Source organism: Patagioenas fasciata, chromosome 5 (genome assembly GCF_037038585.1).
Source record: "Patagioenas fasciata isolate bPatFas1 chromosome 5, bPatFas1.hap1, whole genome shotgun sequence".
In the NCBI taxonomy this organism is placed as follows: domain Eukaryota; kingdom Metazoa; phylum Chordata; class Aves; order Columbiformes; family Columbidae; genus Patagioenas; species Patagioenas fasciata.
In genome coordinates this window covers 1908931-1930476 of record NC_092524.1, presented here as the reverse complement: position 1 = coordinate 1930476, position 21546 = coordinate 1908931, and the positions used below count along the sequence as shown (strand labels likewise).

Sequence of the window (21546 nt, the reverse complement as noted above, 5' to 3'; positions counted from 1 at the left end):
CCCCACTGTCACTGCCTGGGGACGGTGACATTGGGCAGGGGGGCAGCCATGGGACAGGACCCCCTCTCACCCATTTCTGACCCCCCCAGGGCATTGGGTTGGGGGTCCCAGGGCAGCAGGGAGCCCCCTGGGTGGGGACATGGGGACATTGGTGCTGGGACAGTGAGCGTGAGCAGGGGCTGGAGTGTCCCCACGATGGCATCTCCTGCCGTGTGCTGGCTTCCTGCTGTCACCCGCCCGCAGCCGTTGCGTCCGGCGATGGTATCGTGGGGACACGGGGGACACGGGGGGGCCCTGTGCCCACCACAGCACCCACGTCTGTCACGTCCCCACTGGGGGGACAGGTCCCCAGGCTGGGGATGGGGGTCTGGGCTGGGAACACGGTTGGTGGCCAGGCGGTGAGAGCGCTGGGGACATGGGCTGGTGCTGGGGACACGCTGGTAGCCACGGGGTGAGTGCTGGGGACATGGGTTGGTGCTGGGGACACACTGGTGGCCACAGAGTGGGAGTGTTGGGGACATGGGTTAGTGGTGAGGACATGCTGGTGGCCGTGGGATATCAGCATTGGGGACATGGGTTGGTGCTGGGGACACTGGTGGTGGTCATGGAGTCAGTACTGGGGACATGGTTTTGTGCTGGGGACACACTGGTGGTTGTGGGGTGCCAGTGCTGGGGACATGGGCCAGTGCCAGTGCAGGGACACGGAGGGTGGCCCCGGGACACTCCCTGGGGACCCATCCGGTGGCTGGTGGCCAGTGGCCAGTGGCTCTACCGGGGCGCGAGGCTGTGGAGGGTGACAGTGGCCATGGGGGGTGACAGTAGCTGGTGGCCGGTGGCCATTTCCTGCTGCTAATCAGCACTAATTGGCTTTACCCGGGAGCCTGCGGGGGGGCCGGGGGGTAAGAGGATTTCCCTGTCACCTCCTTCGGGCTCGGCCGCCGCGGGGTCCTGCTCCCTGCCCACCCATGCCACGCTCCCGCGGGGACAAGGGGACCCCCAAGGACACGGAGACCCCCAGCAAGGGGAAAGGTGGGGGGGAGGTGGGTGAGAAAACCCCCAAACCCCCCGAAACTGACAGCCCCCCCCCGGCTGGCAGCAAAAGCCCCGGCTCCGAGTCCCGGCACGGTGGCCAGAAGAGTGGCAAGAAGGGACACGGGGATCCCCACGCCGCTGCCACCAAGACCTACTCGCCCTTCCTCAACACCGTCTTTGGCAAGGTGGGGACAGCTGGGTGGGGACACTGGGGATGGGGGGGACATGGGGACAAAGTCGGGGATGGTCGGGGAATGGAGGGGACATGGGGGTTCTGGGGATGGGGAAAGTCCAGGACTCAGAGGATGGAGAGGACATGGGGACAAAGTCGGAGATGGTCGGGGAATGGAGGGGACATGGGGGTTCTGGGGATGGGGATGGGGAAAGTCCAGGACCCAGAGGATGGAGGAGTCATGGGGACAAAGACGAGGGTGCTCTACGACCCTGGGGATGGAGGGGACACGGGGGCACTGGGAATGGGGTCAGGGACACTCTGGGATCCTGGGGATGGAGGGAACTTTGGGACAAAGTTGGGGATGCTCTGGGATCCTGGGGATGGAGGGGACATGAGGACAAAGTTGGGGATGCTTGGGGAGTCTGGGAATGGAGGGGACATGGGGGCACTGAGGATGGGGACAGTCCGGAACCCTACAGATGGAGGGAACATGGGGACAAAGTTGGGGATGGTTGGGGAGTCTGGGGATGGAGGGGACATAGTGCATTGGGGATGGTGTTGGGGACCCCCCAGGGCCCTGGGGATGGAGGGGACACCCATGGGGACACGCTGGCTGTCCTCTGCAGGGGCAAATGTGGTGCCCCCCCATGGGGCACCCTGGGCAGCACCCATGGGTGCCGGGCAAACCCTGGGGGTCCTGGGCAGCCCTGGGGGTGGTGGCAGAGGGGACACGGGGGACAGGGGTGCGGCAGGGGGCAGGGAAGGGCTTTGCCTCCAATCCCTCTAATCCCTCCCGCCAGAGTTAATTTTGGCCCCCGCTTAACGAAGGTGACACTGTGGGTTGGGGGGGGGGTTGGGGTTGAGCTGGGTCTGATTCTGTCCCCACCCCATGTGTGCCTGTCCCAGGAGCGGGAGCTGTCACCAGAGGAGCTGGACGGTGAGCAGGGGAGGGGACAGTGGGACACGGGGGGCTGGGGTGGACTGGGGCCATGGGGGGCATGTTCTCATGGGGGGAGCTGACATGGGGACAGTGCTATGGGGACACATGTTGTTGGACAGATCCACCATGGGGTGCAGTGTCATGGGGTGCAGTGCCATGGGGACACGTGCCAGGGAGGGATGTGACATGGGGACAGTGCCACGGGGACACGTTGGACAGATCCACCATGGGGTGCAGTGTCATGGGGTGCAGTGTTGTGGGGACACGTGCCAGTGAGGGAAGTGACATGGGGACAGTGCCATGGGGACATATTGTCATGGAGGGATGTGACATGGGGACAGTGCCATGGGGACACATGTTGTTGGACAGATCTACTATGTAGTGCAGTGTTGTGGGGACACATACCAGGGAGGGAAGTGACACGGGGAAAGGGCCATGGGGACATGTGCCATGAAGGGATGTGACATGAGGACAGTGCCATGGGGACATATTGTCATGGAGGGATCTGCTATGGGACATGATGCCATGTGGACAAGTGCCATGGAGGGATCTGCCAAGGGGTGCAATGCCGTGGGGACACGTGCCATGGGGACAGTGCCATGGGGACACTTCTCATGGTGGGACATCCAGGGAGGAACCTGCCCTGGGCTGATGTGGTGCTGGGGTGACCTCCACACCTGACGGTGTCCCCGTGTGTCCCCAGAGCTGCTGGACGCCTTCAAGGAGTTTGACACGGACCAGGACGGGTACATCAGCTACAAGGACCTGGGCGCCTGCATGCGCACCCTGGGCTACATGCCCACCGAGATGGAGCTCATCGAGATCTCCCAGCACATCAAGATGAGGAGTGAGTGGCCGCCATGGGGACAGGGAGGGGACCAGGGGGACAGGGGATGGGGCGTGGGGTGCTGAGGGTGTCCCTGTCCTCTGTGCAGTGGGTGGCCGCGTGGACTTCGAGGACTTTGTGCAGATGATGGGGCCGAAGCTGCGGGAGGAGACGGCTCACATGGTGGGCGTGAGGGAGCTCAAGATCGCCTTCCGGGAGGTACGGCCACCGCCGCGGGGACCACGGCCACGAGAGGGACCGTGGGCACGAGGGGGACCACGGGGGTGGAGGGGACAGCGGCCCTGGAGGGACCATGGTGGGGACAATGACCATGGGGGTGACCACAGGTATGGAGGGGACAGTGATCACAGGGAGACCATGGGGTGACCATGACCACAGGGTAATGGTGACCAAGGGGGTGACCACAAACATGGACGGGACAATAACCACAGGAAGACCATGGGGTGGCCATGTGCACAGAGGGGTGGTGACCATGAAGGTGACCGTGGGCATAGAGGGGGACAGTGAGCATGGGAAGATCATGGGGTGACCATGAGCACAGGGAAATGGTGACCATGGTGGTGACCACAGGCATAGAGGGGACAGTGACCATAAGAAGACCATGGGATGATGGTGACCGTGGGGCTGACCACAGGTGTGGAGATGGTGACCACAAGAAGATCAGGGGGTGACTGTGACCACAGGGGAACAATGACAACGGGGGTGACTGCAGCCATGGAGGGGATGATGACCACAGGAAGACCAGAGGGTGACAGTGACCACAGGGAACAGCCACCATGGGGATGACCATAGTTGCGGAGGGGCTGGTGGCCACAAGAAGACCACGGAGTGGCCGTGGCGGGACGGGAGGGTGACCCCCACCCATGGGTGCCACAGTTCGACGTGAACGGGGACGGGGAGATCAGCGGGGCCGAGATGCGGGCAGCCGTGGCGGCGCTGCTGGGGGAGCAGCTCAAGGCGCAGGAGGTGGACGAGATCCTGCAGGACGTGGACCTCAACGGGGACGGGCGCGTGGACTTCGATGGTGAGGGGCCCCCCCAGTTCCCTGCAGCCCCCCCTTGCCCTCCCATAAGGGCTGCGAGGGGGACTTAGCACCGGGTCCCTTCACACCCCCATCCCTCCTTCCGCAGAGTTCGTTATGATGCTGTCATCGCGGTAACGAAGCTTCGGGGCAGGAGGAGGGGACCCCCCAACCCGTCCTTGTCAGAAGGAGGGGACCCCCCCCGCCACCTCATCATTGTCAGGAGGAGGGACCCCTCCACACACCCCATCTTTGTCAGGCGCTCCCTGCTCACACAACCAGCCCAACCTCTCTGCCACCATTAGGGTTCAGAGTGAACAGCCAGAGCGGTGGCCGTGTCTGGGAGCTGGGCAGACACGAGACTCCCCCACCCCAACAGCTCCCGGGGGGGGTGGCAGCGCCGGGGGGGCGCTGGGGGAGCCAATAAACCCCCTTGATCAGAGCCGGAGGTGTCTGTTGGTTGCTGGGGGGTACACGGGATGGCACATGGGGTGGCACCGTCTCCAGCCCTGACACCCCGAGTCACCTCTGTCCAGGGGTGAGCACGGGGGGACACAGGAGAGGTCCCATCTGGGGACACGCCCCCCACAAAAGGGGGTCTGTGGGCTCCCCCAAAAAGCCACATTCAAGCAGGGAGTTTTGGCTCCACTGGGGCTCGAACCCAGGACCTTCTGCGTGTAAAGCAGACGTGATCACCCCTACACCATGGAGCCAGCCAGGGGGTCTCCCCAGCCCCCCCAATTCGGCAGGGGACCTGAGAGGACACCCCCCAAAATCCCCACCATTGGGGGGTCCCAAGGGAAAGTGTGTTGGGTACTTAATGGGGGGGCAAATGTTGGGGGTTCAAGTCCCACCAGCTGCTACCTTTGCTGGGGGGGGACACACACAGGGACACCCAGGACAGAACCCCCTGGTCCAGCACAGGGGGAGTGGGGGACAAACACCCCAAGGGCTGTGGGGTTACTCTGTGGACAAGCATCCCCCGCCATGGGTTTGACCCCCACAGTTCCCTTCTTTGGGAGGGTGGCAACAGCCCCAGGGAGCCCCCAGGGCAGGGTGGCACTTGGAGGGGGACGGACAGGGGGTGCTTGGGGGGTGTGCCCACAGGGAGCCCACCCCAGGGTGATGGGGACAAGGACCCATGTCCCCGGGGTGGGGGTCAAGGTGGCACATGGGGACGTGCAGCGATGGGGGGGGACAAGGACACTGGGTCCCCATAATAGCAGTGGGGGCAAACATTTTGGGGAGGCCCATGATAGCAGCACATCTATGAGGAGGAAGAGGAGGAGGATGAAGTTTGGGGAGTGTATGTCCTCCCCACATAGCTCTAGAACCGCCTGGGTAGCTCAGCCAGCAGAGCATCAGACTTTTAATCTGAGGGTCCATGGTTCAAGTCTCTGTTTAGGTGCTGCTTCCTCCACTTTTTTGGGGGTGCAGGGGGGGCCCTCAGCTCCCCCCAATGTCCTGGTAACATGTCCCCCACCCCGCTCAGCACCGACCCCCCCAACAGAACAGGCACAGCCAGGCTGGGGCATTCACAGATTTTAATTTACTTGTTTTCCTGGAGGGAGGGGAAAAAACCAAATAAAAAGAAAAAAAAAAAAAAAACAACAAAAAAAGGCATCATATCCCCCCCACTTTTCAAGTTTGGGGGTGCACAGACCCCCCCCCCCAAGCCTTCCCCCCCTCCCAGCCCCTGTAGTGTTTGGGGTGCAGGGGCCTGCTGCTCCCCGGAGATGGATGGGAGAGACCCCCCCAGAAAAACCCAGGACCTCCCCCTGCCCTACACAACCTCTGGGGAAGGCACCTGGGGGGGGGACACCCCCAAAGTGTGTGTGGGGGGCTGGGTACCCCCTCCCCGGAGTGCTGCAGGAAAAGGGGACCCTGGTTGCTCTCTACATATATATAATATACACCTATAGAACAGGCTGTGGGGCGGAGTATGACCCCCCCCCCAGCACCCCAAAGCCTGGGGGGGCGGGCAAAAGGGACATGAAAAGAAAAGAGGGGGGGCAGAGACCAAGGCCAGCCTCGGGCTCACCCCGCTGCACCCACCGCCCGGGGGGGCCGTGCCCCCCATCCTCGGGGGCTGCCCAGGGAGAGAGACACCCCCCCTCCCTTAAAATCAGGCCAGGGGGGCAGGGGGGCTGTTCCACCTCGGCATCAAGGTCAGTTTGGATGGGCTAAGGCAACCCCGGCAGGCGCTCGCGGCCACGGACAGATGGACAGAGGGGGGGGCCGCAATGAGCCCGCCCCCCCCAGCATCCACCTGGCTTTTTCGTGTGTCCCCCCCAGCTCAAAAAATGTCCGGACACAAGCTCCAGTCCTGCTTGTCCTTGCTCTCCCAGTACCCCCCCTTGTAGATGTGCGCCAGCTCCTGCGTCACCGGGTCCTTCTTGCGCTCGAACCACAGCGGCTTGTAGGGGTCGTAGGGGGTCCCTGGGAGGACACAAATTGAGGTGAGCGCCAGGGGGGCACGCAGGGAGCTTGGGGAGGGAGGGAACTGCTTTTTTACCGTCCTCGGTGGCACGGGCGGCTTCGGCCTCGCGCTTTTTGCGGGAGAGCCGCTGTTTCTCCTCCAGGCGCTGCTTCTCGGCGTTGGCCTCGTCCCAGCGGCCGTTCTCCATCAGGCGCTGGTCGGGGCGGCGGCGGCTGTCGGTGGGGGCCGTCCCGCTCTCGGGGGCGTTCAGCGTCAGTGCCAGCTCCGAAAAATAGTACATGTTCTCCGCGTACTTCCTACGGGGCAGGGACGGTGACAAAAATCAGCCTCGGTGACAAATCTCACTCCCGAACAAATCTCAGCATGTCCAACAAGGGATTTACATCCAAACCAGCCCCCCGCCGCACCGTTGGGGACACTTTGTGTTGTGTCCCCAGCACTCACGGGAGGGGGTTTCTCTTCCACAGCAGCACCCGGGTGTCCTCGGCGTCGTGGGGTCTCTGCCGTCCCTCCAGTGCGCTGTCCCCAGCGCCCGTCGGTACCTTGTAACACTCCATCTTCTCGTCCCACGTACCCATGAGGACAAAATGTACCTTCCCCGCGGGGTCTGTCACCTCCCCGGTGACCTGTGGGGACAGGGGACAGCCTGAATGGGGACACCCAGGAGCCAGCAGCAGCCCGGCGTGTCCCACATTGTCCCCACGTCCCTACCTTCCTTGCCACGTCCCGCGAGAAGTAGCTGTAAGGGACAAACTTGAGGTTGCACTTGTCACCCGTCTTGTGGTTGACGATCTCGATTTCCCCTGACTGTGGAAGAGGAGACGCTCAGAGAGGGGAAACTGAGGCACAGAACCGGCACAAATAGGTCCCCGGGAAGCCCCATCGCCACGTTTTTACCCCACCTGGTCTATCCAGAGCTTCCCCACAATGATGTTGTGCACGGTGGTGGTGACTTTTTTCCACGTGTAGTGGTTGCCCGAAGAGTGGAAGACGCAGTGGATGGTACCTGAGGAGGGACATTGCGTTGGGGACAGTCCCCTCAGTCCCCAAACCCAGATGCCTTCCCCGCCCCCGAGCGTCTCCCAGCTCACCCAGAGGCATGATGGAGAGATATTTGCCCCGAAATTTGCTGGTGATTTTAATTTCCTGACGAAGCGTCCAACCGTTTTTGGAGTCGGCGTGATGAGCAGCGGCCGGAGGGTGGTGGCTCACCTGGGTGGGACAAGGGGACAAAAAATCAGTGCTGGCCACCCCCACGGCCCCGGAGGGGGTGGGAGAAGCAGGTTTGGGGGTACCTGCTCGCACAGAGAGCGATAACCATTCTCTTCCAGCCGATCCAGCTCAAAAGTTTCCCCCAGGAGGGGGTTGAAGGGTTTGCTGGTGCGGAAAACCGTGGTGGAATAGGAGGAAACGGTGAAAGCCGCCACGTAGCACAGCTGCTCCAGAGAGTTCTCGCATTTGGCCGCTCGGTCCAGCAGCTCGTGGTACTCCAGGTCCTCGGTCAGACGCTGCAGCATGGACAGGGGCTCGTTGAAGTTCACCTGGAGGGGATAAAGAGGTTAACGGGGGGGTCTCTGTGTGCCCTGTGCCCCGCCAAGAGCCCCCGCCCTGCTCACCGGCATCGGGATTTTGGACAACTCCTTCCCGATGCAGTTTTTCATGATGCTCCAGAGGTTGAGGCTGTAGTTGGGTTTGTAAGGGATGCGGGTTCTCTTCTCCTTTTTAGTGTCTTCTACCTGGTGCTTGTACTGGGGAGGGGGCGGAACAAAGACTGTTGTGACCCCCCGCAAGGGAACTGGGGCACCCCCAGTTCCTCTGCAACCACCTCTGCTCACAGAACCCGCCCTGTCCCACCTGCTCGTCCAGGCTGATGTCGCTGCTGGTGCCGCTGATGTTGCTGCCGGTGCGTCTGGGGTGGATGAGAGGGGCAGAATCAGTCCAGGGGGTGCAGAATCAGTCCCGGGGGGGGGGCTGGTGCAGAATCAGTCCTTGGGGGGCAGCCCCACAAACCACCACTTACTTGTGTCCCATGCTCTCCGGCATGGGGATGATCTCTGGCGCGTCGAAGAACTCGTTGTCATCGTCCTCGTCGCTCAGGTCTCCTTTCGCGGTGCAGCACGGATCTGGGGAGCGGAGGACAGGGCCAGGTGAGCTCAAAATTCCCCCCAGAGGGTCCCCTGTCACCTCCCACCAGCTGAGGGGACACTGAGAAGGGACAAAGAATGTTTAAGGAGGAGCGAGAGCAAAGTAAACAAGGTTTTGAGGCTGCCAGTGCCATAAGCCACGCGGGAGGGACCAGACAGCCCCGTTGCTTGGGGACAGTGATGTGACAGCAGCTGAGCCGTGCTCAGGAGCAGGATGGGGAGCAGCTGGTACCTTTGGCAGAGCCGGCGGTGCCGGGCGCGGCGGCGGGCAGGACGGTGGCGCCGCGGAAAGCCCTCTCCAGGTGGTTGTGCTGCTTGGCAAGTTGCTCCAGCGTCTCCTCCAGCCAGATCCGCTGATCCCGTTCGTGCTGGAGCGATTTTTGCCACTTCTTGCTGTGCGTCTGGGCCAGCACCAAAAAATCCCGACAAGCCTGCAGGGAAAAGGAGCCGCATCAGCATCTGGTGCACATTTTGGGGGTAAAACCCACCCCCCAGGGCCCCCGTGGGGGGCGGGACTCACGTTGATCATGGCATTGGAGGTGATGCGGAAGAGCGTGGCTCGTTCGTTGACCTGTTTGATCTTCTCGGTGCTCTCGGCCGGGAGGCGCAGGGTCTCCAGCTCGCTGAGCGAGCGCTGCAGGGCCGTGCCGTGCTTGGCGATCAGGTCGTTGCAGGTGCTCAGATCCTCCACTTTGCTGGACAGGGTGCGTAACGTGTTCTGCAGCTCCGTCTTGTCCGTCTGCGACACCGACTCGTCGCCGGAGTCATCTGCCAGCGGGAAGGGAGGTTAGCAAGGCTGCATGGGGTATACTGGGAACAATTCCTTCCCCAAAGGGCTGTGGGGCATTGGAACAGGCTGCCCAGGGCAGTGCTGGAGTCACCATCCCTGGAGAGTTGGACAGACGGACATGAGATCCTCAGGACATGGGGCAGTGCCAGGGGTGGGGGAACAGTTGGACTCAATGGTCTCAAGGGGCTTTTCCAACCAAAACACTTCTATAATTCTATGATCCTCTCTTCCCAACTAAGGAGGAAGAAAGAGAAGCTGTGCACTGGGAAGGAGAAGCCCCCAGATTCCCCCCAGAGGGCTGGGAGCCGCACATGGGTGCTGCCGGTGACTGTCACAGCATCCTGAACAGCAATGCCAGAGCAGGGAGTGGCAGCTCGGAGCAGATGGTTGATGTCCTGGCACAGGAGCGATTGCGCCAGCGAGGAAACACGGGCCAGGGCTGCTGGGGCCAGAGCCGGGCAGTGGGGAAGGCGGCTCTGCGCCGGTGGGCAGGACAGCCCTGACAAACCGTGCGGGGGGATGACGGGGAACAACGGGTTTGGAGGAGGCTTGGGAACAGAGACGGGACATGGGGACACGTCTGGAAGCACAAAACGGCCCCTGTGTTCAAGGAGAGGGACCCACAGGGATGTTTCTCTCTACGACTATCTGAAAGGAGCCTGGAGCCAGGGGATATCGGGCTCTACTCCCAAGAACAAGTGATGGGAGGAAACAGCCTCAAGTTGCACCAGGGGAGGTTGAGGTTGGATGTGGGAACAATTTCTTCCCCAAAGGGCTGTGGGGCATTGGAACAGGCTGCCCAGGGCAGTGCTGGAGTCACCATCCCTGGAGGGTTGGACAGATGGACATGAGGTTCTCAGGGACATGGGGCAGTGCCAGGGGTGGGGGAATGGGTGGACTCTGATCCTGAGGGGCTTTTCCACCCAAAATGATTCTGACACACTGCCTGGCTTCGGGGGACCAGGGGACACCCCGGGCTGGTGGCCGTACCTGACTCCTCCAGCATCTTGACGGCTTTGGCCTTGGCCAGCTCCAGGGCCGTGACCCAGCGCTGCCGCTCCACCTCCGAGCTGGCCTTCAGGTGGTAGGTCTGGGCCCCGCCGTTGGAGATGATGAAGTTGCAGGAATCCTCCACCGTGATGTTGGCCGTGGCCAGGTTGATGGTGCCGCGGCAGGTGTGCCGCATCTCCGCCTTGGAGCTGCGCACAACGGGGGGACGGTGAGGGAGGAAAGGGGGAACCAAACCCTTGGGGGGGGCCCTGGCGCTCCCCATCCCATCCTGGGGCTATTAATAGAGCAGCGGCAGGTGTGCCAAGGCGTGGGGTTTCATGGCCGGAATGTGGCCAAGGTTCCAGTGCCGCTTCGGGGAGAGAACACGGAAAGGGGGCACAACCCTCACCCCCTGCACTCCCCCCGGTGCCTCATCCCCTGTCCCGTCCCCCGGCCGCAGGGTGAAGTCCTGGGCGCTGCGGGGCCGTGCCAGCCCGGCGCACCCTTCCACGTCACCGGGGCTGCCGGGACGGATTGGAAAGAGCCGCCCGGGACCCCCCAGCCCGGCCCGGTGTCTCCCCCGCCCCGCGGGTCCGTAACCGGAGCCGGCAGCTGCTTCAGGGCTCCGGTTCCCTCATAAATAACGGAGGAGCCCAGAGCGACCGGGCTCAGGTGTCCCCTCGGGGACCGAGCGGTGACACGGGGCGGGGGGGCCGGTAACGCCGCTGCCCCCCCAGCCTGGTTCCCACCCCCGGTGTCCCGATGAGCAGGGGATGCGGGAAACAGCCCCGGGACCGGCCGCCCGCTCCGCCCGGGCACGGAGGGGACCGGCCCTGCCCGCCCAGCTGGCACCGGGGGACCCCGAGGCCGCCCCGGCGGACACACCGGCCGGGCCCAAGGTCACGGGGGAGCCCCGAGGGGGCGGCGGGGCCGGGTCCCGGTGTCGGGGCGGGTCCCCCCGGTACCGTACCGGTAGTAGCTGAGGAGGCCGTTGCTGAGCACGAACCAGCGGCGCTGGTAGCCCTTGATGTAGTTGGTCCATTTGAAGAGCCAGCCCTCGCGCGCCGAACCGGACCCGGTACCGCCCGCCCCGGAACCGCCGCCGCCCCCCGCCGCTGCCACCGCCCCCGGGCCCGCCCCGCCGCCCGCCGCCGGGGAAGGCAGAGCGGGGGCCGCCCCCGGGGCCGCGGGCAGCGCCATGGGCCCGGGCAACGCCGTGGCCGCCGCCGCCACCGCCGGGCCGGGGCCCGCGGCCGCCGCGCGCAGCTCCGCCATCACCGCCGCCGCCACCGCCCCGCCGGCGTCACCGCCCCGCCCCCCCGGCCGCGCCCCATTGGCGGAGGCGGCCGCCGCTCGCCCCGCCCCGACGGGAGGATTGGTGGCGCCGCCGGCGCGGGGCGGTGCTTGAGTTTCTATTGGATGCTGCCACGCCTGCGCTGAAGGCGGCGCGGCTGCGCCCCGCCCCCGTATTCTCACTGGTCAGTTGGCCTGTGTGTCACCTCGGCGCGCCAATGAGATGAGGAGCACGGCGCCGCGCGTCACTGACGCCAGGACGCCGCTCGGCTGGGCTGGGCCGCTCGACGGAGCGGTGACTCATCCCACGCCCCATTGGCCGCGGGGGCGGGTCCTCGCGCCGCCATTGGCTGAGACAACGATCTGTCACCTGGATGGGGGAGCGGTGACCTCTGCCCTTTCCCCGTGGATTTGGGGGATTCCCGGGGGGTGACTATCCCGTGTCCCCGCAGTAAAGGAGAGGCCGCATTCCCGGCAGTATTACACAATTCGTCTTTATTTACAATCCCCTATAAAAATGTAAATTTTTTAGAAACTTTTTCTTTTTTAATTCTCATTTTGCCAGAACCAAAAACTGGAAGAAGTGTGGGGGGGGGGAAAGAACTTTTCACTTGATCAGTGGGGGGGACGCTGGTTAATGCCAGGGAGGGAGTTACCGGTTGTAAAACCCCTAAATGTGCAAATCTCTTGGTTTTTCTTCTTTTCAAAAGCCAAAAAATAATAATAATTAAAATTCCCCCCCCCAGCACATTCCCATAGAGCAGAAACAGCAGAATCCACCCGGCTGAGCCCCCCCGCCTGGTGCTGCTGGGCTTGACCGCATGGGGCGGGGGGCAGCAATTTTTGGGGAAGACAGAGGCAAATGTGCAAAAAAAGGTGTGTGCGGGTGGGGGGAACCTCAGTGCTCGGGGGGGGCTGGGGAGGGGGCGTGGGGGGACTCGTCCCAGACCCCCCCAATGCCTTCCTCAATGGTGGGGGGGAAGCAGCAGCGTTTGGGGGGGATGCAGCACTTTGGGGGGGCGGGGAGGGGAGGGAGCAGCCAAAACCCCCCAAACCAGATCACTGAGGGGGGGGGACACACCACCCCACCACGCTGGGTGTTGGGGGGGGGCAGGGAGAAGTGTCTGTTCCCCCCCAATCCATCTTCTGGAACATTCCGGAGTGGCAGCGATGTCCTACCGGATCCCGTGCACCAAGCTGGGTCCGGGAAAAAATTGAAGGAGGGGGTGTCAGTGGGGCCCCCACCACTCTCGTTTCACCCCTTTTTTTTTGAGGGGGGGGGGAACTTACTGCAATTTTGTCTCCAGCAGGTTCAGCTTCTGAGGGTCAACATAGCGAGAGAAGAGGGCGACCAGGTTGGACGGGGGGGCCACCGGTTTGGCCAGAGCCCCCGCCGGGATCCGCAGGAGCTCCCGAGTGGCCATGAGCATCAGCTCTGTCCTGGAGGGGGGGCGGGGAACACACTAATTAACCCTTTTTCTTCGTTAATTCAGCCCCCCCGTGGAGTGAGGACTCACCACTGGTTGTCCTGCAGCAGCTCTGCGTTGGCGTCTGAGCTCTGCAGTTCCTCCCCCCGGCTCAAGGTCAAGTACAGGAGGGACAGACCAAACTGGGGGGGGACATACATGGGAGGGGGGTTAAAATGTCGCCCTGGGGCTGTCACAAGTCACCGCTGTCACCCCAAGGTGACAGGGAGCTTTTTGCCCGCCCCTCCAAACATTTTTTTGGGCGAGCAAAATGAGGAGGGGGGGGGGGACGCGCAGCTTGGGGGTTCAGCACCTTATTTTGGAGCACAGCGGTGAGGTGGGGGTTGGGGGGGGGCGTTGCCCCCCCTCTCTGAGGTAGGTTGGTTAACTGCTGCACCAGGCTGGTGACCGTCCCCAAGGGCAGGTGGTACAGAACATGTGAGAAGGGTCTCAGCAGGCAGGGCAGCACCTGGGTGGGGGGGACAGGAGATGTGACACAAAGGGGACAAGCTTCCCCACACCCCCCCAGGACACCCACAAACCACCACAGAAGCTTCCAGCCACCCCCACGCTGGGGTGCAACTTTCCCCCTCCTCCTCGCAGTGGCTTTGAATTCACCCAACTTTCTTTATTCCTCCTTAAATCCTCATTTTTCCTCAAAATAAGCTGGGATTTATTCTGCAGACACCTGCATTTTTGTTATCTATATTTAAAAAAGGGTCTCTGGAGTCAAAAAATGCTCACAAAAGAGCTGGGCTCATTTAAAAATATGTATTATCTATCAAAAATCCTCTGTGGTGACACCGTGACAATGACAATGGACCGTGACAATGACAATGGACCCTGCCAGCAGCCCAGGAGAGGCAGAAATCACCCTTTTTTAACACAAAATGCTCTTTTTCCCTGCTAAGAAGAGAAAATTTGGGTCCAAACCTTTCAGAGTTGGGGACCTCACCTCGTCCTGAGCGTCTTTTTTGATGAGGAAGGGCAGGTTTCGGGCGGTGGCCATGAGGACGTCGGCCGCTTGTTCGGGTGACAAGAAAGGGACGATGCGGGCGACGAGGCGTTTGCCTTTGCGGATGCACATGATTTGCATGAAATGATCGTCACTGGGCCTGGAAAGGGGCAGAAAACGGTGCTGAGGCTTAAGCCAGGCACAAAACATCCCCCCCTGCTCCCAAAAATATCCCTGGGGAGGGAAAAATAACACAGGAGCAGCTGCAGGTCAGGGCAAGGGGTGACAGGCTTAAAACCAGGTACCTAGAGATGGGACTGGCCTAAAAACCAGGCACCTGGAGATAGGAAAGACTTAAAACCAGGCACCTGCAGAGGCGGCAAAGTTAAAATCAGGCACTTGGGAGATGTGACAGGCTTAACACCAGGCATGTGGTGATGGGATAGGCTTAAAACCAGGCACCTGGAGATGAGCCAGGCTTAAAACCAGGCACCCAGAGATGGGCCAGGCTTAAAAGCAGGCACCTGGGGATATGCCAGGCTCAAAACCAGCCACCCAGAGATAGAAGACACTTAAAACCAGGCATGCAGGGACGAGCCAGGCTTAAAACCAGGCACTCCAAGAGGGAACAAGCTTAAAACCAGGCACCCAGAGGTGGGCCAGGCTTAAAAGCAGGCACCTGGGGATATGCCAGGGTTAAAAGCAGGCACCTGGGGATATGCCAGGCACGCAGAGCTGCAGGGTTTGAAGCTGTTATAGTATCATAACCACAGCAGGTAATTGCATGGGGAAAATGGCCAGAAAAAAGGAAATAAAGGGTTATTTCAGCTCCCAACACAGCCCTGGAAGAGCCAAGTCTAACCCTTCCTCGGAAAACAGCGCCTGGAAAAGCCAGTTTTAGCAGGTGTGAGCGCGCACGGACCCTCGGAGCTGCGCTCACCTCTCCTGGCCGGGCGCCTTCCCCCTCAGGTTATCGTACATGTCGCAGATCTTCTGCTTCCTCTCGCCCATCAGCGCCGGCCGCTCGCCTTCCAGGCTCAGGAGGTAGCGGCGCTCGTAGTCCTCCACATCCAGGAGGAGACTGTACGTCTGCGGAAGGACAAACGTCACCATGGGGATCCCTAATCCTGCTTGGGGACATCCCCAGGCCCCCCTTGTCCCCTTTGCCACTCCAGGACGCCCACATCCCATAAACACAACCCTTTGTCCCCAATTTGATGTCCAGAGGAGTTAATCGCCACCACATCGTGGTGTCCACAGCCAATCCTTCCCCCCAGCCCACCTGCTTTGCAGAATAAGTCGAATCAAACAACCTTTTAAATTAAATTCTATTATTTTAGCTGTATTTTTTTGTTTGAATAACCTATTTTTAGCAAAAGGAGCCAAACTTAGCGAGCGGCTCAGGCTCGCTGGAATTCCAGGCTGTATATCCTGAACTTATCGTGACCTGGGTGCTGCCTGAAGGGTGGAGAAAGAGAATCCAATAAAAAGACACCAAAAAAACCCCAGATCAGAATTACCACTACACCCAAAAGGTGCATGGGCAGCACATGAAGAGATGGCACAGAGATTTTGTGGGTTTAAAATCCCAAATCTCTTTTGTTCTGGGTTAATAGGCACCCAGTCCTGACTGTTTCTTTGCTGTAACTTTCAATGTATTTATTTTTATTTGGCTTTTGAATATTATTTTTTTTAACATGTCTGAGACTGCGCTACGGGTCAAGACCATTTCTTTAACAGGAGATTTTCAAGGTTCGCCATGATCCTCCCACCTCAAACTCACCTTCTCGATGGTGACGAGGGTTTGCCGTCTCTTATCCCGAACCTGCTTCTCCTTCGTTTCCTATCGAGGAGGAAAAAGATGTCAGAGCTGCAGGGGGGGATCCCGTGGACTCAGGAGTGGGGGGACAGAGCCACAAAACTCACATCATCCTCCCCACGGGACGTCACCACCGCGTCGATCATCTTCCGAGGGTTGTTGACGCTGGAGACCGTGAGTTTCCCGAGCGAACCCTCGAACTGCACTGCAGGAATGGGCAGAGGGAGGAAGGAGAAGCAAAAAGGGTCAGTTGGAGTCCAACAGCCCCTTTATTTCACCCCCGGGGGGCTACAGGGAGCGAGGAGCCATTACCTGGCTTGTAGGTGTGCTCCAGCTTGGCCACCTGGGGGGTGATGAGTTTCGTCCGTTCCTTTTTGGGGCCGTCACCCTGAACCTCCTCAGCTGCCGCCAACTTCTCCAGCTTCTGGAAATAATTCTGAGAGGGGGAGAGGGTGAGACCCTCCGAAAAACACTTGGGGGAGGACGGATGTGACACGTCCCCCACCCCGGCCTGTGCTCTGACCCTTGCCCAGCACTTACTGGTCTTTCCAATGTCACCAGCAGCATTTTAAACCTTTACTGTTTTTCCCATTGTCATCAGCACCATTTTAAACCTTTACTCGACTTCCCAAAACCAGCAAAGCCATTTTAAACCTTTACTCGACTTCCCAAAACCAGCGAAGCCATTTTAAACCTTTACTCGACTTCCCAAAACCAGCAAAGCCATTTTAAACCTTTACTCGACTTCCCAAAACCAGCAAAGCCATTTTAAACCTTTACTCGACTTTCAAAAACCAGCAAAGCCATTTTAAACCTTTACTCGACTTCCCAAAACCAGCAAAGCCATTTTAAACCTTTACTCGACTTTCAAAAACCAGCAAAGCCATTTTAAACCTTTACTCGTCTTCCCAGCATCACCAGTACCATTTTAAACCCTTACTGGTTTTCCAAGCACCACCAGCACCATGTTAAACCACTGTTCTTCCCCACAGTACACAACAGCACCCTCCTCTCATCATTTGCGCTCGACATTCCTCCTCAGCCCCCTCTTTCTCAACAAAATGACGGATCTGCTCTCCCTGCGAGCTCCCTGGCTCCCAGTCCCTCCCAGTACACACCAGTTAGCCCGCCTTGCCCTGCCAGCACCGTGTGGCCGGGGCCTTCCCCACTGCCGCTTTCCCGGCCAACATTCAGCCTCTTGTGCAACACCAAAGCTTTGTGGGTTCATGCCCTGGCTGCAGCTGTACCAGTTCCTCTTGTCTACCGGGAACCAGTTCCTCTCCTCTACTGGGGACCAGTTCACCCCCCCTGCCAGGCCCTCCTCCTCCTCCTCATGTAGCTGTTCCCGATGCTTTTACACTCAGTGGCTTCCCCGCTGCCCATTCTTGGCGGTCTTACCCAACCGCTGTCACACGCAGCCACCCAATCCATCCTGCCAGTGTCCCCTCCAGCATCTCCAATGTCCCCCAGCATCTCCAGTGACCCCTGGAGATCTCACCCGAGAAAGCAAGACAGTTCTTCCCCTGCTGCTGCCCCATTTCCTTTTTCCTTTCCTTCCTTTTTCCTTTCCTTTCCTTTCCCTTCCCCTTGCCTTTCCTTCCTTTTCCCCTTCCCAAGACACTCACTCCACCCCATCCTTCCACCTTACTCCGCACAATTTAATCTCAAAATGCTTCCTCTGCCACATCACCCTTGACTCCATCACCCACTTCCCACCCAGCACCCCTCAGCACAGCAGCCACATCAGGAAGACACCGGGACAGGCAGAGGAGCGGGTTTGGCCCCCAAATACCTGGTAATAATAATCATCCAGGTAGGGATCAGTGCTCTGCAGCTGCATCATCTGGATTTTGGCCACCCAGTCCTTCTCCCGCTGCAGCATGAGGTTGGCGTAGGGGTCTTTCCGCATCTGCTCCTGGTGACCGCTCCGGTGACCCCCTCGGTCCCCCACCGAGCCGTTGAGGCCGCGGTGTTGGCTGGCGGGAGGCAAGAAGGGCACCCGTGAGCACACCGGAGCTACAGGAAGGGACAGAGAGCGGTGGCACAGGCTGGTGTCCCCCCTCCCAGCAGCGGAAGGGACGTACCACCCCCCTCCCCTGCCACCAGCACTCACTTTCGGTTCTGCTGCTGCCGCTGGTGCAAGAGCCGGCGGTGCTGGGGGTGCAGGTGGGTCGTGTCCGGCCGAAACATTTGGGGCTGCGGTCTGGGGAAGAGGCGCGAAGGTTCAGAAGTGGCGGCAGAGCGGGGAAGGGGGTTTTGGGGGAAAAAAACACTCACCTCAGGCTCTGCAGGTGGGATCCGGGGCCCGGCGGGGGCTGCGAGGGAGGTGGAGCTGGGGGAGCCCCAAAAAAGGCACGAAAGCCGCTGGCCGGAGACATCATCTGCCCGACTCTGCCCTGGAGTAACTTGGGGTTGACGGAGGGGAGGGGGTTCCCAACCAGACCGGAGACCCGGGCAAACTGGCTGGGGGACATTCGGCCGGCCTGGGGGGGCACAGAGGGCACCCCAAGTCAGCTGGGGGAAGATTTCAGGGGGTCCCTGCCCATGGGGGGGCCGGGAGGGAGCAAAGCGGGGTTTGTACCTGGGCTCCTCCAAGCAGCTGCGCTCGCTGCAGGTGGGTGAGGACGGGAGAGACACTGTGGGGGAACGGGTGGCCCAGGATGGAGGAATTCTGGGGAAAAACAACAAAAAAGAGGGGCCTGGGTCACCACCGATGATGGGGGCAGTTCTGGGGAGGCTGGAGACCTCAAATTCAGCCCCCATAAAGAGGAGTGTGGGGTCAGTGGGTACCGGTACGTTGCAGAGCTGGTTTGGGGACATCCTGTCACCGTAGGGAGGGGGATAACGCTGCTGCACGGCCGCTCGGATGTGGACGGGCTTTGGGCACAGGATCTGGAGGGAGGGAAGCAGCACAGACCCCCCGTTAGTCCCCCAGGGACAAACCTGCAGCCGCTGAGCCACAAGTGGGGCTGGGGGGAAGGTACCTGCTGGTTGAAGTTGGGGGCAGCGGCTTGTTTGGGTGGGGTGCCAATGGGGACAGCCCGGACAGGGGGGCTCCCGATGACAGGGGACGAGGACCGGCGGGGTAACGCTCGCTCCGAGGGGTCCCGCTCCTCTTCTCGAGGCTGGGGGGGTCTCTGGGGAAGAGCGTAGTCCAGCACGGACACCGACGGCATCTCCTGTGAGCGGGAGGGGAGAGAAAGGTCCCCTTAAGATAATGGGGACACCGGGGACATTCCCAGGAGGTGACAGCCACATCCTCCCTCCTGCCGGGTCTCCTCTGCATCCCCGGGAGCCGCACACGATGGTGGGCATTCCTGGGGACCCCCAGAGCACACATCACTGCCAGAACACACGTTTGGGGTGACAGCACGGGGTGGGAGCTGCATCACCGCCACGCAGCCACACGCACGCTCGGTTCCCGGCCCTCATCAGCCCTGCGGAGCTGGGAGAGGGTTGGCCGCACAATGCGCTCCGCTTGCACTTAAAACCCTGACTCTTAATTAAACCGCAAGAAAAAAAATCCTCTGCCTGGAGGCGCTGACATTCCCACGCCCTGACAGGAGCGCTGACGTCTCTCAGACATCGCCAGGGACCACGGATCTGTGAGAACGCCCTGCCCGGCTCTCTGGACCCCGAGTAGGGACAGGAGGTGACACCTAGAGGGTCTACAAGGGAGCCAAACAGTGGCCACCCAGACCCAGCCCAACCAGCAGAACCCCCTTTAGTCCCAGGCTGATCTTTGGTGCTCCCAAGCACCAATAAACCCACAGGAGTCCAGCACATCATCCCTCAGGGCCCAATGTGCTGCTGCAGGGGTTTGGAGAAGACATTAGAGAAGCCACCCACACCCCAGCACCCTACCTGAGTAAGGAGTGGCCCCCGGATCCGCCGCAGGACGGCTGAGCTGTCCCAGATGCTGGAGTTCAGCCCTCCAGGCTGCTGGAAAACCAGTCGGGGAGTCAGCACCGAGCTACTGGGTCCTGTTGCGCACCCACCCAGCCCCAGTCCCACCTGTGCAGGGACCCTGGTCTGCACGGCCTGCATGATGGCGGGGTCCTCCAGCTCGCTGTCAATGACCAGCCTGGTCAGCCGCTCCGCCAGTACGTCCTCGGGATCCCCCAGCAGATCTGCCTCCTCGTTACCAGCACCATCCTGCTCCCTGGTCACCGCCGGTTTCTCCTCCAGCTCCGCCAGCCGCTCGTGTGCTTCTTGCCAGTCATCGTCTGCAAGGGACCGGTGGTGAGAGAGACGGTTAAAGGGGGTGGGAGGGCAACAGCGAGGCGGGGGGGTACATGAGGGGAGGCCAGGAGGGGTTTCACTCACCAACAGCCCCGGCTCCAAACGTGTCATCGTTAAACTGATCAATATCTTCATCTTCCTCCCCCAGGGCCTGGAAAGCGTCTTCGTCCTCGTCCAGCGGACAGTCCTCCAGGGACTGGGGGGGGGAAGAGAGATTGAGGAATGGCGGCGGGGGTCAGAACGGGCATTACAGCTCCACAGTGACCCCCCCACCGTCTTCCATAGGTCCCGGTTCCTCCTCAGGCCTGCGGGGGGGTGCGGCGGGCCGGGGTGGGGAAGGGGCGCGACGGGCCGGGAACCGGCCCGTCGCGCCCCTTCCCCACCCCGGTCCGCCGCACCCCCCCGCCTCCCCGACCCCACTTGACCCCCCTCCCCGCTGACCTGGTACCGGAACATGACGGAGGAGGCGGCGGCGCCCCCCGCCCGCAGGCTCCGTCCGGGCCGCTCCGGTCCCGGGCCCCGCCGCGCATGCGCCGCCGCGGGCGCAGACGCATGACGTCACCCCCGCCCCCTCCGGCGGGAAGGCGCGTGCGCGGCAGTGAGGCGCGATTGGGGGCGTGGTCAAGCGTTGGCCACGCCTCCTCGCGGAATTAAAGGCGCCGCACCGCCCCAATCCCACCTGGTCTTAAAGGGGCAGCGTGACCTTTTCTCCCCGCGGGTGTTGACACGGCGGTCGCAGCGTTGTCCCTATCCCAGCGGTGTCCCCAGCTACATCGCGGATCTGGAGCTGTGCCCCCGGCTCTGTGACTCTGCCGGGTCCCCTATCCACAGCCATGTCCCCCCAGCTGTCACCCCATGCATAGCCATGTCCCCCCAGCTCTGTCCCCATGATGGGTCCTCTATTCACAGCCATGTCCCCCCACCTGTCACCCCATGTTGTCCCTGCTGTGTCCCCAGCTGTGTGCCCCCCAGCTGTGACCCCTGTCCCCAGCTGTGACCCATAGCCATGTCCCCCCAGCCATGTCCCCTACACCCCATTTCCCCCAGGCATGTCCCCAGTCATTCCTCCCAGCTGTGTCCCCCAGCTGTGACCTTTACCCCCAGTCGTGTCCCCCATCCTCAGTCATGCCCCCCAATTGTGTCCCCTGTCTGCAGCCATGTCCCCCAGCTGTCCCCTATCCCCAGCTGTGACCCACCAGCTGTGACCGCTATCCATCGCTGTGTCCCCAGCCGTGTCCCCCATCCCCAGCTGTGTCCCCCCAGCTGTGACCCTTATCCATGATTGTGTCCCCCAGCCATGTCCTCTCTCCCCAGCCGTGTTCCCCATCCCCAGCCATGTCCCGCATCCCCAGCCGTGTCCCCCAATGAAGCCACCCACAGTAGGGAAGGACA

At 61.4% G+C, this 21546-nt stretch overlaps 3 protein-coding genes and 1 non-coding gene across 6 annotated transcripts; 1 reads left to right on the top strand and 3 right to left on the bottom strand.

Annotated features, from left to right (window-relative positions):
- The first annotated feature begins 336 nt into the window (after positions 1-336).
- Positions 337-4308, top strand: CABP4 (calcium binding protein 4). Of its 2 annotated transcripts, XM_065839020.2 has the most exons (7): positions 337-451; positions 1097-1217; positions 2114-2144; positions 2851-2994; positions 3083-3192; positions 3871-4018; positions 4125-4308. In XM_065839020.2, exons 1-7 carry the CDS (start codon positions 360-362, stop codon positions 4151-4153), a joined length of 675 nt encoding a protein of 224 aa, XP_065695092.1. In that variant the 5' UTR covers positions 337-359; the 3' UTR covers positions 4154-4308. The 2 variants fall into 2 exon arrangements, with proteins under 2 accessions (XP_065695092.1, XP_065695091.1); XM_065839019.2 differs by lacking the exon at positions 337-451 and having other exon boundaries at positions 966-1217.
- A 347-nt stretch (positions 4309-4655) lies between these two features.
- TRNAV-UAC (transfer RNA valine (anticodon UAC)) lies at positions 4656-4728 on the bottom strand. The gene has a single exon. It is a non-coding gene; the product is annotated as a tRNA-Val (tRNA).
- Positions 4729-5542: 814 nt separating this feature from the next.
- Positions 5543-11672, bottom strand: OSBP (oxysterol binding protein). Its single transcript, XM_065838932.2, has 14 exons — positions 11350-11672; positions 10380-10588; positions 9120-9367; positions 8832-9030; positions 8476-8578; positions 8310-8364; positions 8072-8203; positions 7751-7996; positions 7547-7667; positions 7358-7461; positions 7167-7262; positions 6900-7081; positions 6531-6751; positions 5543-6454 (listed from the first exon to the last, which is right to left on the bottom strand). Exons 1-14 carry the CDS (start codon positions 11652-11654, stop codon positions 6312-6314), a joined length of 2364 nt encoding a protein of 787 aa, XP_065695004.1. The 5' UTR covers positions 11655-11672; the 3' UTR covers positions 5543-6311.
- A 478-nt stretch (positions 11673-12150) lies between these two features.
- PATL1 (PAT1 homolog 1, processing body mRNA decay factor) lies at positions 12151-20734 on the bottom strand. 2 transcript variants are annotated; one of them, XM_065838933.2, is made up of 19 exons: positions 20596-20734; positions 20239-20350; positions 19927-20138; positions 19777-19854; positions 18897-19091; positions 18703-18804; positions 18494-18583; positions 18190-18395; positions 18026-18115; positions 17705-17888; positions 16225-16348; positions 16020-16117; positions 15877-15936; positions 15034-15182; positions 14094-14253; positions 13452-13607; positions 13190-13281; positions 12963-13112; positions 12151-12869 (listed from the first exon to the last, which is right to left on the bottom strand). In XM_065838933.2, the coding sequence occupies exons 1-19, from the start codon at positions 20608-20610 to the stop codon at positions 12848-12850; spliced, it is 2295 nt and encodes a 764-aa protein (XP_065695005.1). In that variant the 5' UTR covers positions 20611-20734; the 3' UTR covers positions 12151-12847. The 2 variants fall into 2 exon arrangements, with proteins under 2 accessions (XP_065695005.1, XP_065695006.1); XM_065838934.2 differs by having other exon boundaries at positions 19777-19851.
- Between the last annotated feature and the right edge of the window lie 812 nt (positions 20735-21546).